At 35.1% G+C, this 18,666-nt stretch overlaps 2 protein-coding genes across 3 annotated transcripts in view; one reads left to right on the forward strand and one right to left on the reverse strand.

Annotated features, from left to right (window-relative positions):
* Positions 1-1,038: 1,038 nt before the first annotated feature.
* Positions 1,039-18,666, reverse strand: part of LOC117115056 (Fanconi anemia group I protein-like) — a 39,626-nt gene continuing 21,998 nt past the window's right edge. For both annotated transcript variants that reach the window (XM_033258708.1, XM_033258709.1), the window contains exons 29-33: positions 18,116-18,297; positions 16,217-16,333; positions 3,772-3,975; positions 2,812-2,910; positions 1,039-1,310 (exon numbers count right to left, since the gene is read on the reverse strand). In XM_033258708.1, the coding sequence (XP_033114599.1) occupies positions 1,224-1,310; positions 2,812-2,910; positions 3,772-3,975; positions 16,217-16,333; positions 18,116-18,297 (689 nt within the window). In that variant the 3' untranslated portion in view covers positions 1,039-1,223. The remainder of the gene's footprint in view (positions 1,311-2,811; positions 2,911-3,771; positions 3,976-16,216; positions 16,334-18,115; positions 18,298-18,666) is intronic.
* Positions 7,151-14,139, forward strand: LOC117115057. The gene is made up of 3 exons (XM_033258710.1): positions 7,151-7,562; positions 10,439-10,507; positions 11,677-14,139. The coding sequence occupies exons 1-3, from the start codon at positions 7,403-7,405 to the stop codon at positions 13,614-13,616; spliced, it is 2,169 nt and encodes a 722-aa protein (XP_033114601.1). The 5' UTR covers positions 7,151-7,402; the 3' UTR covers positions 13,617-14,139.

The following is an 18,666-nucleotide window of genomic DNA, read 5'->3' on the forward strand; positions in this document are numbered from 1 at the left end:
ACGAAAGTAGTAGAGTAACTGCCTGCTTCTGTAATAAGGAATATCATTGGGCGGCTATCAGGAACAAGGAGTGGACCAAGGGCGAAACCACCCATTTCATCACCCCCACCCACTCCCAATGGACCCGCCACTGAAGAATGACATCAAGGCGGCTTCACGGCACTGTACAAAAATGGATAATAATCTTGAAAACAATGAACAAAAAAGTAAACACGGTTGCTTAACATGAAATAATTCAATCGTAAAACTTTTAATATAACTTTATAACATTGTAATAAAGATTATAACAATAGGCCTATATCTATTTTAATATTCTAATGGCAAGGTAATCATTACCATCTAAAATACGCATATAATTCATATAGGCCCTATTTATGATTACAGTACGGTAATTAGATTAGGCTAATTAATGGCATATCGTCCTGCCGAATTTCATATGAAATTTATACCATACAATGATTACTCTGGGTGATTTCACACGGTTTAAGACTCGAGAGTAGGCCCACCATAAGTAACATTCTCAAATTTACATCAAGGCAATTAACATTCCATCACGTGAACGTATGCATTTTGTTTCCCGCGAATAATATTGGCGGGAGTGTTAGTGTTTGATCAGACATTTATTAATCTCACCGTTGTTCGTCATGAGCAACTTAACAGTATTCAAGTTGTCATGGTTACCATGGCCACGGTACTAGAATTCCAGACATATAAGCAAGAGTTTGTTTATTTGGCTTGTCTTTAGTGATTGATTTGTTTATGTTAAAACTGACAAAAATAATTTCTAAAATATCAGTAGCACATCTACAACCTATGCAATTAGGTACGATGTGTTGCTATACAATAACAACATAAATAATAATAATAATAATAATAATAATAATAATAATAATAATAATAATAATAGAAGAAATGGAAAAATATAAATAATAACAGTAATGATATTAATATAATAATTTAATTATTTAAATAATAATAATAATAATAATAGGCCTAATAATAATAATAATTGTTATTCAATATTAAAACAATATAATATGGTATTTAAAAAGCATATAAAATATGAAATATATTTCATGGCGATTTTATTATAACATAATCACTGTAAACTCAGGCTAACGCCCGTTTACATAGTAGACCTTAATAGTATGTAAACAAAATACAGCAACAATTGTTCAGGCGGGCGCTTGTAGCATACTTTACTAGTAAGAATTTAAGGCCTATCATTTTTTCCCGTCCTTAGTTCGTTTAATTTTTTTCTTTTTTGGTTCTTCTTTTTCTTCTTGTTCACTTTCATTATCTTCAGATAACTGTAAAAGATGAAAAGTGCATAACAGGACATTTTGTGTGATATCGCACGTGTGATGTGATGTGGTGTGTAATGCGCCAACCACTTATCGGTTGTGGCTTGGACTCCCAACCTTGAGGTCGGGGGTTCGAAACTCTCGCTGTGCAAATCGCTTGTGTCCTTGGGCAAGGCACTTTATGTATGCTTGTGTCTCTCCACCCAGGAGTACAAGTGAGTACCTGATAGGTTCAAACACAACTGCGCTGATTACTACCTGCAATATTATGGAATTCTCCCCAGGGGGCTGAGTATGTGTTCCATACCTGTTTGATCCAATGACCGGGGTAGTAATGTGAAGCGCTTAGAGGCTTTATGCATGAAGCGCTATATAAGAACGACATATTATATTATTATTATTATTATCGTGACACGTTTAGTCCACTTATTTGAAGCAATTTGGTCTATTTCGTTCACTTTAAAAATAACTAAATATCACGTAAATCTCAAGTATACCACGCGCTGGTTGAAAACGCGCAGCTACACGCGAAAAAACGGATTTCCACCTTTAAAACCCACACAGTGCGTTAGCTTGACGACGCGACGCCGTTTATTGATGGTAGCTTCCTAAAACGTCCTTTATCGTGGCAAATAATGTTGCAATACTAACGTTGCTAGTATCATCAGAAGCGGCAATCTTTGATCGTTAGTGTCTTAACAATCAACTCATAATATTTGAAATCTTACGAGGGCGAAATTACCCAATTATCAGGAACAATTTCTGAATGTAAAGGAAAATAAAATTTTAAAATGTTAAAATGTTTAAACAAAAAATAAGTAAAACGTTGAACAGTAGGCCTATATCTAGCGCGTGTAAAATATTGGCAGCGCGCTTTACCACCCTTTTTTGCTTCATTCAAATTTAATATTTTTTCACCCTATCCATATAGGCCTAAACTGTCAACCATTCTCCAAGTTAGGTTATCATTAACAATTAAAATATGTATTATTGTACTTTAAATTTAAAAACGAATAATTTAACATTGTGATGAATTAAAATATTTCTGTATTGTAATAATACTACAAGACACTGATGTTAAGTGTGACGATGGGGTAACATGCGTTTACGCAATCACCGTCGACGCATTGACCAAAAATACGCACAACAGCATGTCGGCAGGTAGCCTTCGATTGCACGACGACGGTAAGATCTAAAACGTAATGATGTCATGTAGAATCCGTTTGCACATGTGAGGACGATAAGTTCTTGTGTCTGAACCGGATTTAAGTTGCACAAGGAAGACATTGGGGTGACGACGTTGCACATTACTCGAAAGCTCCGTAATACTGATGGCCGACCTATAGTGAGTATTTAGACAGGTTGACGCAAACAACGTCACTACGACGCGTAGATGCGTTACTTGCGTCAAACTGCCTAAACTGTATACTTGTGAACAAGGTACACTGTTTTATACGCGATATCACGTAGGATGAGCATGTGAAACACCGGAGAATGAGCTATTTACCTGTTCGTCTGATGAAGCGTCCAGGGATGCCTCTACGACTGCGAAATTAATCCGGAAATCACGTGACGTGCTCAATTTGACGTGCTCCATCAAATTTACCTGACAAAAAAATTAGGGGGAAATAAATTCGATAAATTGAAACACCAGCCGAGACTGAATCAAACACTGTCAGTATATTGTCATTCGTATTCATGGAAATATACAAAAAAAAAAAATAAACCTTTCCACGAAACGCAATAAGTAAAGTGCACTTACAAAATTAGACCAAGGCTGCAACTCAATGACAGGTATTACATCAGTAGGCATATGACGGCGTCATGTGCTTCATAGCAACAACACTTCAGCGATATATGTTTTTTGTTAAGAATGTATTTCTCAACAAAGACATTCTCAACAAAACAACAGTTCTTTTCAGAACTACCTACGTGGTGTACCGCAAATATTTAATATTATTATTACTTCAATGTGCAAACAATATTTCATTCAACTTAATACTAATATCGACAGACCAACGGACACACAAGTCTCGGTGTCTCAATAACCATGGTAGATAGAAAAGTAAGACCATACAGATTAGGCTACCTTGTATTGTAATACAATGGAGGGACAATTAATGCTAAAATAACTTTTAGAAAGTTTGAGTCAAGACCATAGTATAATATTCCTTTTTACCATATAATTAAAGGCTTCGATTTGAGCATTAATATTACAATTTTAATTTTTATCGTTAAGTTCTTTTATTTTTCTTTTACTTTATAAATTTATTTTCCATTAAATCAATTAAACACTTTAAAATGAATGGTTTAGAAATGAATTACCGGTATCTCTAAAGGAAGGTTCTGTTACATGCCTATTTAATAACGAAAGTGGACGCTTACACCAGAATATCATTAAAAGCATAGGGGTACATAGATTTGGAGCTGTTGATAAACTAAAGTAAACTAAAAACATCAACCTTACCTTTGCCCTCTTTCCGAGTTTGATCAAGATGCGCTCATATTGTTCGATTGAGTAGATCAGATTTGGTATGGAACGCGAACCGCGCAAAACTTTCTGTGCGTTCTTCGTCTTCGCGTCCACTTTCACTTCTTTATTATTTTTCTTCCGTTTCGCCTTTTCGGTGGCTTTTGTGTCACCTGGTTGAAGTTGTTCAGATTGTGCAGCCTATAAAATACAAGATACTATATTTGAGAGCATCTGCATTTTTTTTTAAATCACTTTTAAAAAAAGAGATCATTCTTCTTTCAAATAAACGTGAATTTTGTTCATACTACCGCTCTCAGATGGGATAACCGCCTCGGTAAAGCTATATTCGATGTTAAATAAACGTTACGTCGCTTAATCGAGAGTACATTATTAATGCGTGCATTGCTTTAATATCACCGATAAACTAGTAACAATCGAGCTCCAATAAAATTAATAATAGGCCTATGAATGTTGGGTAGGACATGTCAAATGGGCCTAATGTACATCCGGTAGGCCTACGGTACCATTTTGACACTACTCTATAATAAGCACCGCTTTCGAATAAGCCCACAATGACGTCTTAAAAAACGGCAATATTACTGGGTCATCTGCGATACCGGTAGCTAAGATTGAACCCACAACCTTTAGGTTCAAGCAACACATTGGTAATGTCAATTTACAATATCAAAGTTAGGGTTAAATGAACTATATAATAATAATAATAATAATAATACTCATTTATCATTATCATAAATATCCGATATCTGAGCGCGACAGCGGCACGCGGCAGCGGTGAAACTCATTAGATTTAATTCCATATACCGAAAGGTCCACTTATTAATCTCAGATAAGATAGTATAATACATACTCCAAGTACCGGTATCGAAATGCACGCCATCGTGTCGGGATTCAATATTTCGACATTAATTATGTCATCATCAGGCATTCCATATGGTGATACAATATATATGGTTTCGCTTTTTTTTTTCTTCCGCGGCCGCTGATAAAACATAAAATAAACAAATTGACATTCGAATATTAACAATGGATATTTATAATAAATCCTAATGCACGAAGGAAATAATAGCATATTACCACCCTGACGCAAACACACACCATACTAGCATCTGCAGTACCCTCTGCTACTTGGGGATCGGATTCAACACTAGTCACTAAGTGCAAGCTCGGTGGTCTGGTGGTTATGACACCAGGCAAGTTATGATCTGGAGGTCGTGGGTTCGATTTCCACCAGAACCACTTGCAAATTTTTCGCACGTATTTTTGGAACGTATGAGTCGATAACACTTTCATATGCTGATGCTACTACCTGCAACATTATAGAATTCTCTCATGTAGCTGAGTTTTGTGTTCTAAAGATGTTTGATTCAATGAGCGTGGTAATAGTAACATATTGAAGCTGCACTTTTGTAACAGTGGCACAAAGCAATTACAAACATTCTGAAGCCTTACTGGCTGATGCACTATGCAAGACAAACAATAACCAAAAATAATGATGATAAAAACAACAATGTCAAAGTAATGTAATATGATTATAAAAATTATTGTGAGAATATGCTATTTATAATATGTACGTGTGTCTTCTTATATGTATTATGTAGTTTTTTTTGTTAAGTTGTGTGTTGCCTGTAGGCCTAATTGATCAAATTTGAGTGTTAATGCTCATTCACCTCTTGTTCATTGTGTTTTTTTTGTTTACTGAACTTGTAATTCAAACTGTATTTCAACATTTTTAATTAAGTTGAACGAACCACTCGTGTGTTTACAAAGTAAATTAATTTAAAATAGGCAATGTCCCTGATGACATTACCATGATCAACATCATATCATTATTATTACCATTAATATTATTTATTATTACAATTATAATATGTACGTGTGTGTTCTTATATGTATTAGGCATATGTAGTTTTTTTTTTATTAAGTTGTGTGTTGTTATTGAAGATATACTTCCTCCTGTTGGCCTAATTGGTCAAATTTGAGTCTTAATGCTTATTCACCTCTTGTTCATTGTGTTTTTCTGTTTACTGAACTTGTATAATTCAAACTGTATTTCAACATTTTTAATTAAGTTGAACGAACCACTCGTGTGTTTACAAAGTAAATTAATTTAAAATAGGCAATGTCCCTGATGACATTACCATGATCAACATCATATCATTATTATTATTACCATTAATATTACTTATTATTACAATTATCATATTATAATAGCAGTAATGACAACAATATTTTAATAACAATAATTCATTAATATTTATTAATAATAATAACAATAAATCATTAATATTTATTAATAATAATTATACATACAATAACAATAACAAAATTATTAAATGAACCCGTAGGTGCCCTTGATGACATTATTATGATCAACATCATATTATGGTTATTACTATTACCATTAATATTATTTATCATTATAATATTATAATAGTAATGACAACAATATTTTAATGAAAATAATTCATTAACAGTTAATAATAATTAATAATACAATAAAAATATTGTATGAACAAAAGTGCCCTTGATCACATTACTATGATCAACATTAAGTTATTGTTATTATTATCATTACCATTAATATTATTTATCATAATATTATTATAATAGTAATGACAATAATATTTTAATAACAATAATTCATTAATACTGGATAATAAATAATAATACAATAACAATAATAACAACAACAAATAATAACAGAATTCAAGCACGACATACCAGGACCTTCTGGTTGCTGATCTAAATGTATCGTTTATTTCGGAAGTGTATTGTATTCCGTCCTTTTGCATAAATCCTTCCCCATTGTATGTGAATGGACTAGACTAAACTAAAACACTGTACTCTGGTCTCTAAACTATTATTACCAGAGACAGATAGTGCTACATTTTGATAAAGCAAATTCTTCTGCAAAGTCAGTTAATGGATATAACCTTGGAGGAAGAAAATAACGCAGTAATAGAAGTCTCTATAGGCCTATTAGAGTCCAAAAGTACGAACTACAAAAAAGGCTGGATAATTAAAATAAAAATTAGAAGTTAAAAGGTAGGCTACTCATAGAAGTTGCCTGTCGGATATGAGGTAACAATGCCATTCATTTTTCAAGGGAAAATGGACCCATCCCTTACGAATGATAACTTCTAGCATTACAGAACCTTATGTCTTCAATCTAGAGAAAAATATAGGACCTATAACATAGAAAGTGAACCAGCACTGGATATGTTTTCCTTTTTAGATAACGTTCTATAGTAATTGTAAACCGGCATTAATTTGCACAGTACTATAGCATGTGATTTGACGGTCCAATCAGATTCACGTTTGATAGCCTAGCGACCTTACAGCACACACAGCGGTCACGTGTCTGTATGGAGTCACGCTCCGCACCGTTTACGTTTCACACTGCTGCTAATTTGCATATGACGTAGCGTCATTCGCTTATCCGGTTTGGAGAACAACGTACACGACTAGAACAATTACTACTGTACTCATATTATAGCATATGCCATATTCAACCGCCATATTGTTTACGTCGTGAATACAGCACGATTTGGCGTTATTTGGATTGTTTTCTGAGCCATCGTTTCGTAGACGATTAGGCATACAAATGTTGCAGCCGAATGTTAAGTCGGAACCTTTAGAAGAAGACGTAAATGATAATGACGGGCTTGTTGATATGTTTTCAACGGCAAGGCCTTGCAAGGCCGTGCATGCATCCATTGCTTCGTTTCGTAGCGTAAGAACAGAAACGATGCCTACACAAAAAGGTACTGTATAGGCCTAATTATGTATAATAACGGTATGGTATGGGTTCTGTTCTATGAACGTTTAAGCCTTTAACATTATAATGGATTATAATATTTCGTGACCTATGTATACAAATAGGTCATCATAGTCGGGTATGGCACGTGACTTTGTGTTGTTTAATGTTGATAGCACATCGAATATAAACTGTAGGCCTACGTACCACTATCGTAACGAGTAATTTAAATACTGTGCTACTGAATTATAAATTTATAATTTTTCATACAGTATTTAATACGTTTCTTATTTTTTTACTTTAAACAACTATTTACTACAATACAATGAAAACCGGATGAATGTATACAAAACTTAATTGACATATATTTCAAGTTTTTGGCGAGCAATGTTACTGTAGTGATAAATTAACAATTTAATTAACTTAATTAAATATAATATAATAAAAATGGTTCCTATATTGTTATTATAAATTATAATTAATATTAAAATAAATAGTGTTATCAAAAAGTTCTACTACTGTAGCTATATAGTATTGTTATAGTTTTATCAATAGTATTGATATCGATATCATTCTATCATGAACAACATAGGCCTACATATCTGTTATATTACTTTCAACTCGTCTATTATCGATTTGTATATTCTTTTAATCACGCTGTAAATATTACCTTTTCAATTATTATTTTCTGTAATGTATTATCAATTAAATCAGGATTAAATGTTTTTGATTTCATTATAAGAGTTAATAAATTTCATAATTCCAATGTCCAAGTATTATATTATTAAATTTTAGCGTGATTGTTTTCCGAGACATTATACAGTAGGCCTATAGCACTATGACTAAAACACAATGTGGTGGTGTACACGTTACAGTACGTAGGCCTCGCATCTGGTTTCCTGTTAATTGATTGAGGGGTTTAATCAAACCCAAGATCTAGGCCTAGTTCACCACACTAAAGACCCGACTGAGTTTACAGCCATCCATACAAATCAGGAAAAACCGCGAAGAATACATGGAACGCATGCGCTATTGTCAGCATGCAACTAGAAAACTCCCACGCGATAGTGCTGTACTTTATGCTTGTATGCCGGCTAAAATAATGATACGATATATTGTTATAAGTTTTTGAATGAAGCAGCGCCTAGCTAAAGTATACCTAAACGTGTTTTTTTCCCCCTTTTTTTTTTGGTTTTCTTTTGTCTGAATTTACCGTATGCTTAAAGTCTGCTTGTTTTTAAAGTGGGAAAACACATCCATCTAAACATGGACAATGCAGTACTATATAAACAAATTAGCCACCACCACAACCGACCAATCACAATCTATGTTAGGTTTAGGAATCGCGCATGTCCCACTAAGTTGAGACATGAACTGAATTAAAACGAACACCACTAGTTTGGCCTACTGGCTTGCCTTCAAACTCCATATTTTTTTATTTTTTTTTTGTCGGGCGTGCGCTTTAAATTATAGATGGAAAACAGCACACCTATAAAATCGTTGATACTGGATTTTCTGGTGGAAAACGTATGGTGACATCGCTGTCATCTGTTACCTACCGCCAATAATTCATAACGGCGGTACTATAAACACTGTATTCGAGAAAAATATTCAAATGTAGAAGACCATAAGGACTCTATATTTCGAATACTGTACTTAATTTTTAATTGCTTCATGTTCACTAGGCCTGTAAGTACTCTTCTTGTACAAGTTCCATGTCAATGGATCTTTCTGGAGTGTCAATCAAACTTAACAAACTGACCCATCAGAACAGTCCGCGCTTGTCCCACAAACACTCGTATAATCAAACGCACGTGTGTACGTACGTTTACGCTGTCGGTTTGTGGGCCGGACCTTGGCAACAATATCCAAGGGGCGGGGCTGAGCGGAAATGTCCATTACATTAATGATCTAATTGCATAAACAATAAGCTAATGATAATAATTATATTATTGCTGTATAACTATTATTACTGTAGTATACTTATGAATATACATAAATATTTTGACGCAATCCAAGTTGAAATAAATTTGGAGCAATTATACATCTGATATCAATCAATCATCTATAAAAGCGGGAAATACAGCTGAAAAGAACTGCTTCACATGAAATACAGTACGTTGCCACATTTCCATTGTTGGCTGTTAATACGTGATATTGCGCGCGCTTTTATTTTACGTGAATCTAGGCCTAATACTGTACTGTATATTAACACCAAATACTGTTATCATGTAATATCATTATAAGATATTTGATTAACACGAAGATAGTCATTTTAATTAAAGAGTTATGCTGTCAATCAAAAATGGAAGATGATAATGGTTTCAGAGAACAAAACGACACCCAAAAACGTATTGTCATTAAACGCATATATGATCCATCCACTATTATGACTACTCTATGTCAATAGAATTGGCAATCACCCGATGTAAACACGCGCCAACATGATCGGCCCACATGCAAACTGCATCATAACTTCGTAATATTCGAACTTTAAGACCGCAAATTTGTTTTTCTTGTTGCTGTCCAATGTCTGCCGATGAGGGTAGTATAATCGTTAGTAGAATAGAATTCTGGAATTGCTTACGTCATTCGTGTTCGATACTTTTCTACTAGGCAAACATGTAATTCTTGGTAGTGTGTCCCTTTGAAGTGCTTATTGTTAATACATACATTCAATCAGCTTTATTGCTTACTATAATTATCTCGTATTTTTCTCAAGATAATTGCCTCTTCGCATTCTAATAGAAAGCATAATGGCGATTGATCCACTGATCAAAATGTAAACCATGAACCTTAAGAAATTGGTGAGGTAATTGCTTAATCTTACGTATGGGGTTTGTATCCGCCATCATTCATTGTTCAAATTTGCATTGTTTCTAGGAAATGATAATGAGAGCAGTGACGACGAAATGACACCAGCAATTGATTCAAATCCGTCTTCAAGTCCAGGTAAATTGCAAAAATGGCAAAAGCAAATCAATTATAAATGTAACGAATTAGAAACCTCTGGCGCTATTGTAATCACGCTTACGTAAAAAGGTGAAACAGTGGTTAAAAATAAGGGGGACGACATACTAGACTGACGAATGTACAGTACTGCCCTCATCGACCACTTTAATGACAAGATTCAAATCACTTTAATATGATGTTATTGTGGTTAAAAGTCATTAGTGTATTTGTCACCCAGACTAGAAGAACTGATGACAAATAATTGTGATAAGGCCAAATAAAATAAATTGTTTGTTTGCCCTTTTTTTTTTAATGATAAATATGGACGGGTGGAAAAGGTTTTTTTATTTTTTAAGTACTCATCAGATGGAATAAAAACAAAACGCAGAGGCCTGGAATGGCAATCTCTTACATCAGACAACAACTTTAGACTAATTTGTAGAGCATCTAACAAAAAATAAAGATAAATTCACTCACATATTTTTTAATTTGTTTTTCCGCCCCTATTTTTTTTCAGTGAGTTAGGGGTGGGTGGAGGAGGGAAAACAAACAATTTTTTTTTGGCCTAATGTGGGAAAGGTTGTCTTGTGTGCATGCTGATGAATGTGGTGGATGGCATTTACAGAAGTATGAAGTTGAAGGATCTTTACAGATTGAAACAGTAATGAGGCCAGGGACGGATCCAGGAACCTTCCGTCAAGGGTCCCAAATGCGAATGGATTACCTATTGTCTGAGAGGGCTTCTTTAGCAGGGGGTTCCTCTAAATATACAGTATGCATATTCATGCCATTAATTACTCCTTTCGCCACCCCTAGGTTCGGCACTCCTGGATTTGTCCCTGGTTGGTGATTAACAAATATATTAATGATGATGAATTATATGAGGATGATGCTGGAAATTTCAGGGGGCCCTCCCCCTCTTTGAGAAAGTAAAAAAAGGAAAGAAAAAAAAAATTATTGATCACCCAAAACGCCTCAGAGGTTATTTCCTGGCGTTTAGAAAACAAACATTTCAAGGTCTACTTGGGTAGTTTTGTTTCTCGATCCCCACATCCCCTTTTTCGGACATCTCTGGATCCGCCTCTGCATTTTGGAGATGAATGATGTGACATGATACAATTGCACTAACGTGTTGATGGTGTGCTAATTTCCTGCTTTTCATTTCTCAGTTGGTGGTGAGTGTTTGATAGAAGATGCTGACTGGATTGAACTTAGTGATAATGAACTCTCTGAGAGTGACACTTACTCAGAAGCAGAAGATTCGCCGCATCTGTCTTGGACGGACATGGTGATATCACCAATGATCCAGACACCAGTCCACGTGCAGTGTGCCAACGGAGATCTTTCGGAATTGAAAGATGAACTGGATTATTTTCATTGTTTCTTTCCTAAATCTCTTTATAAGCAGATAAAGAACGATACAAACAACTACGTGGAGTATTACCAAGAGAAGAAACGAGATGCTAAGCGAAGTTGGTGGAAATGGCAGGATGTCGGATGGGTTCCTGTCGCCGGAAAGAATGAGCTGATGACACTCTTTGGTACCTGTCTAGGCATGTCCATCATCAACCTGCCAAATATGATGGACTACTGGTCCCACCATCCCATCTTATCGCTTGACTGGATGAATCTGGCACCAACTTATACACGCTTCTCTAAACTACATACATACTTGCGTTTAAGTAATCCATGGCGTGACCCGAGTTATATTAATAACTCTGAGAGACGTGATGAGGCTTGTCGTCAAAACCCGTTGTATAAACTGTCTAAATTCCTGGAGCCATTGGCTGATAGTTGTCGCTCAATATACACACCTGGAAGTGTGTTGATTATGAAACATGCCATGATCGGACTAAAGGGAGAAGTGAACCCGACAACACCTTTTTATTCTGCCAAGGGCTGGCGTGTATTATTGCTTGTGGATGCTGACACAGGCTACGTCAAAAATTTGGAGATTTATAGACCAGAAAGCACAAAGTTCTACGACAACCAGCAGTATAGTACAACTACAGAAGCAGCAGTTATGAGATTAGCCGAGCCATTGTTCGGCAAATATCATAATGTCTATGCTAGCGAGATATCTATCAGTGCAAATCTAGCAAGACGTCTTTACAGCAAAGGTGTATACATCAGCGCCGATCGCTTCCCGATCCCGGAGCAACTGAAAAGTGACAATCTTGATGTGTTGGCGTTGGGGGAATCACAATCCATACAATTTACTGAGGTAATCACCACAGTTTGGGGAGGAGAGAAAGGGCTTGTGTACAACCTATCCACCATGAACTGCATGCAGGAGGAAGCTGTAGAATGCAAAGTTTACAATGCGGAGACAAATCGCTATCAAGTCAAAGAGGTAACATGTCCCACCATCATCCAGCGACACCAACAATTCACCAGCAGCCGACCGGAGTGTCTTTTATTACGTTCGTGCGGACATATTCAGCACATGTGCAACACGTGGTGGAAGCACATGTTCTGGCTTTTGCTGGACATTTGTATTAATAATGCACATGTGTTGTACGATTCATTTCACTCAAGTATAAACCGCTTTGAGTTTATTATGAATATTGTTAAACAGCTCACAGGTATAGAAGAGGATAAAAAGCGGCAAGAAAAAAAAGAAGTTGCAGAACTATCGCAAGTTGGTACCGTACAAAAAAACATTTTAACTGCCGTCAACCAGTTGTCACAGAACTCAACCAGTCATAGTACTGTCATCCCGTATTCTGACTTTAGCAGAGCAGAGGAGGCCAACAACACTACTGTAATGCCAGCATTTCCAAACAATAACCCATTGCTGAATGACACCAGTCACATTCTGGTAAAATTTCCTCGAAGAGGGCGCAATTGCAAGCATTGTTCGGCCACAAATGTGCGCACGCAGTGTGGCAGGCGTCGTGATACCTACTTCGGTTGTTTATCATGCCAGGTTCATCTCCATAAAGGAGAATGTTTTATTAATTATCACACCGCAAAGAATATTAATGTCACAAAGAACTACCGTCAAGATATTGTATTTGAAGTGACTGAATCTCCTCCAGTAAAACGATCCAAGGCAGTCCCAGTAAGCTTTATTGATTCATGCCCATTTCCGCAATTTCCAAAATAACGAAACATCTTAAGTGCGAGTAAAACATGCAGAAACTAATTGACCTGTGTACAGAATTTGTTTTTTGGAGCTTTTATACCTTCATATGTTAAGTTACAGTTGAAATAATTATCTAAAATAAATTATAACTAAAACCTTTAAAGAGCAGTAATTAATGTTATGTTGATGGTAAATATCAGATGACGTAACTTAATGATACTGTACACATGATATAGGGTTTGTACACATTTTGAAGTGTCATAGAAAGTTATAGAAACTCATTTTTGTGTTCCTTACCTTAAAAGTCATGGAAAAATCATAAAATATGTTTGCCCATGTGGTTTCGTTATTTTGTTCATTAACATTTTTGCAATATAGATTTAAGTGTATGGAAATTTTTGTGACTTAAAGGTGTATGAACCCCGATTTATAATTGTGAAAACTGTTATGAGAATGTTGTTACAAATGTAAAAACTAATTCTAGTTAATGAAGAATGCCAACATAATCTATGCACTAATAAATCACAATGTACCAAACCATGGAGCTTCATATTTCGAATATCATTGGTCTGTTGTTTAATACATGATTTTATTTATGGTCTCCACTCCAGCCATAAATACTCAAAAGTTTAGTCATTTCTATATTCATAATCAACTTTATTTTACTAAAAATGGACAGATTTAGTTTGTTCTTTATTGGACCTGTGCACATAAATGAAAGGTATTTTAGAAAAACCCAACCAAAAATACTCTTTTTACACTACAGTACGTCACAACACTGGTGTTACTCTGCTGTTAGACACATACAGTGTAAATGGTAAAAAAAAAACTCCAGTGAATATAGGGGGATGAAAGGAGGAACTTGCCCTTGGCAGAAACTAAAAATTCTAACTTTAAATATGAAATCATTTAAATAAGAGCTTCAGTTTCAGAGTGTTCAGGACCCCAACATTAGATAAAGTAGGACAATCCACCACAAAAATCTGGTGTACAGGAAAACCTGAGTTCTCACCGAAGTTGTCTCCCCAAAGTTTTCCCCCACCCCAATGCTTGGTGTACTTCACATTAGAACCCCAGTTATTGAATCAAACACCTATATAACAGATTTTGCATGCAAGCAATGAAACGAAAAACAAAGTAATACAAATGCAGCAATGCATTTAATAAAAATAATCAATTTATACCACACGACATGTTTTGACGGCTCAACCATCATCATCAAGTTTAATCACAACTACTTAACACTAAGCTTATATAGAGGAAATATAAGTTTTGTGATTACACTTGATGATGATGGTTGAGCCGTCGAAACATGTACTACCACAAGAGATCGCCCTATAAGAAGTTGAACAGGCTTCTGTACACGCAGCATTCGATGCAAATAACTTTTACATGTATATTTTCTTTTTTGAATGATGCCCTCTAGTTTGTGGTAGTAATTTTCAAATAGGAATTCATTTCAGGAAACCCAGCCACTCGGACCTCTTCCTACCCTTTTCTCCTTTTGTCCCTTTTTTCCCCCCTCAGCACTCCTTCAAATTGGCGCATTGGACTAGTATAATGTGCCTTATAATTTGAAGATTGGATTGGATATTTTATACTCTCTGCACATCATCTCCCTTAGGGAAGTATTCCAAAAGGTTGCAATGACATTCAAACCTACCAGGTACCCACTTATACTTTTGGGTTTCAAGAATCAACATAGTGGTGCTGCCAGCTTTTCCCCAACAGATAGGCCCCGAGTCCAGACCCACCTCAGCCTCATGTTTCAGTTCCGCCCCAACCCCCGACAGATTTTACTGTGGCTCCCTGATTGCTGGGCCATGGTACGCCCTGGCACCACCTCGAGATAAAGTGCCTTCCTCATGGGTACTTTAAAAACTTTAAAAAAGTGGAGCTTCAGTGTACACATCTTTCTCATGCGCACTTTAATGAACACATTGCAACTTTCGGAAGAACAGGGGGTTACCCAGATACTATAGGGTTCATTCCAGTCTGTCAATGTGGCTAGGTAGTCATTGACACACCCATACGCAATTTAGCACAATGACGCAAGATGTTCTCCCGAAGCCGTTTTAGCCGTTACTTTTACCGGTCAAAATTATCGGCCAACCAGTAAAAAGTTTGTAAAATTCTTAAAAAAACACTGATTAGGTCTAGGCTGGCCTTTTTTCAATAAATGACATCATTGCAGTCTGTGTCTAGGCTATGAGTGTATGTGTTGTTGTTTTTTTCAAGTCATTAAACCCCACTCAAAAGGGTTAATGCTTCACACTGTGTGCATAGCTGAACTTTTATGGGCAAATTTTCCAGTATAGATGTTTCAATCAGGAGAACACTGTAATGATTATTCCATTATTACAGGGGTCCCAAGATGGGAGAAGTGACTTCCAGGAGATTTGGTAAATGAGATTTTTTAATTGTATTTTGCTGTGAATGGTGATACCCATCTCAATGAGCAGTGCGTACATAAGAATCTTAAAATGGGGGGGGGGGAACCCCCTTTGATGGGGACATGAAGGTGAAGTGTACCCCTCTAAATACACCACTGTCAATGAGACCATTGGTACTACAGTAGTAAATGTATACAAAAAAAACATGCATTTGGGTATATACATTACCTGTATGTAGGTGATCAAAGCATACACCTGTTGAGTCAGGTGGGTTCCTGACAGTTTGATCAACTTTGGGAACTTGTCACAAAAGTGTCCATTCTCCTTTTCATAAACACTCAAATACTGTTGAGAAATAGATAAAGATAGTTTTAAATTAACTTTAAAACATTTCATTTCATTTCTCATATCACAAAAATCCCAAGTAATTTCTTTCTTTAATGAAACAGACAAGTCTTTTAATGAATTAGTAACATAATATTAATGTAATAAACTTTAATGTAATGCAATATACAACACTACACCATATCATTAAAATATCCAAATATTTTAAAATTAAAATCCTAAATTAATGTGTGTTATAATATGTTTGCACATTTTAATTCTTGAAGTGATTTAGTGGATATAATATTGCTATGGTGTAAGTTAATGAGAAAAGTTATGTTAACTAACTGTGTTTACTTCTGGAAAATTGTTAATTTGTAAAATTTTATTAGAAAAAGATATAGATAAGCTCTGTTCAGACTATCAAATAAAAAAAACTGTTGTATGCCCATATATAGTAATGATGTGCCTATATATGGTCATGATATGATGTCATCATGACCATATTTAGGCATGTCACATGTTTTTGTGAAATAAACTTTGATAATCTGTACAGAGCATTAGAGCATATACAACAAACTCTGGAAAAAGTGATGCAATCTATCCTGAGTCAATATTTTAATTATATTTGTTTATCTTTAGGAATATCTTTATACAAAAATCTAAGAATTAACCAATCAAATTAAAAGGAGATTAATTAATCACTGTTGTTGAGAATTTGAAGATTTATGCCACTGAATTTTTATAATTTCTTATAACAAACTTATTGGTGGACCCCTTTATGATATAATGAAAAGAAAAACTATTGGTCAATGTTGAAATTTCGAACTTTGTAGAGATTTCTAACATGACTTTAGAAATTTAGCATCAGTGAATTGAGTGGCTGAGATGTAATGCAGGGGCGCCACTAACTACAGCCTTAATATCAGCACTGGTTTGAGCCACTCCTCAGCCAGGGTCATCTTTTAGGATGACTTGCAATGGAGGTCTAGTGTACTGTACATGTGTAACACATCTGGCTTGCATGCACTTTAGAGAACCCATTTCATCTTTCGGAGGTTGAATGATGTGGAAACTATAAGCACCGCCTCTGTGCGGTGGCTGGTTAGTCACAGACCGATTCAGCACAATGATGACGCTGTGAGTTATGGGTTATTCTCCTTTACTTTACAACTTTTTGATTATTGCTTGCAACATTGAGGTTTACTAAACTTAAAGGCTTATCTTCCAAAAAATAAATTTTTTTCAGTATGGATTAATTAATCACTGTATGAATAGTTTACTCAATCATGCTTTTCTCACAAGATTTCACTTTGTTTCTCAAGTGCGGGCGTGAACTTGATTATATTATCAATATCTACAGTTTATGTATGCGTGAATAAGGTGTAAGTTCATTTTAGAACACACACTTTCAGAGTCAAAATGTTAACTGCTGTATATTAATTCCCAGTAACTCTTGCAAATTAATATGCTGATTTCTTTTCAATTCATCAGATGGGTCATGACATAATATGTCACATAGTTAATAACCTTTGGACCATCTGATGTAAAAGTGTTTCTGATTAACAGTTGCATACAATGAAAATTGATAAGTGTGAAAACGCATCACTTATGTTAGAAAAAAGTTTTTGTTTGCCTGCAAAAATGTTGTACAAAAGATGAGATTTTTTTTCAAACAGCAGCATTTTCATCACCACCAGTTTTTTTTTTTTTTATTTATTTATTTTGCATATAAAAAAAATTTCTATTACTACATACGTTTTTTACTATAATTTATATTATTTAATATTATCATTGACTTACATATTTGCACAGCTGTTTCAAAGTAGTGTAAGTATGTATCAATGACTTCAGAAGAGCTTCGATTGACTGACCAACAGGAATGACTGATTGGACAAGCTCATGATACGAGTTGATGAGGAAGCCAAGTCGAACACATATCATGTTCTCCTTGTCCTCGTAATTGGTGAACAAAGCTTGCATATCTGTGGATAAAGCAAATACTTTATAAGTTATGGAATGAAAGCTGCAGAGTATGTTAAACAACCAGAAAAAACCATGGTAAATTTATCTATATATCTTTAATTCTATATTACATTCCATAACATTTTCTGAGATTTACCAATTTTTAAAATAAATATTCATTTGTCGAACCACAATTGTTTGCATCTTTTTTTTTTTTTCAAGTTTTCCTCATACATTATATCAAGCATATGGCGAACCAGTGATTATTTCAACTTCCTAACATATGGGGCTTGCCATGTCAAAACAAATAAAATTCTCAACATGTTACTCAACTGTATAATTCGGAACATAGGCACATCCATCACATTGATGCCTATACAGTTATATAC

Source organism: Anneissia japonica, unplaced genomic scaffold, assembly GCF_011630105.1.
Source record: "Anneissia japonica isolate Jap-2015-1 unplaced genomic scaffold, ASM1163010v1 scaffold24_len2511860_cov200, whole genome shotgun sequence".
NCBI classification, from domain to species: Eukaryota; Metazoa; Echinodermata; class Crinoidea; order Comatulida; family Comatulidae; genus Anneissia; species Anneissia japonica.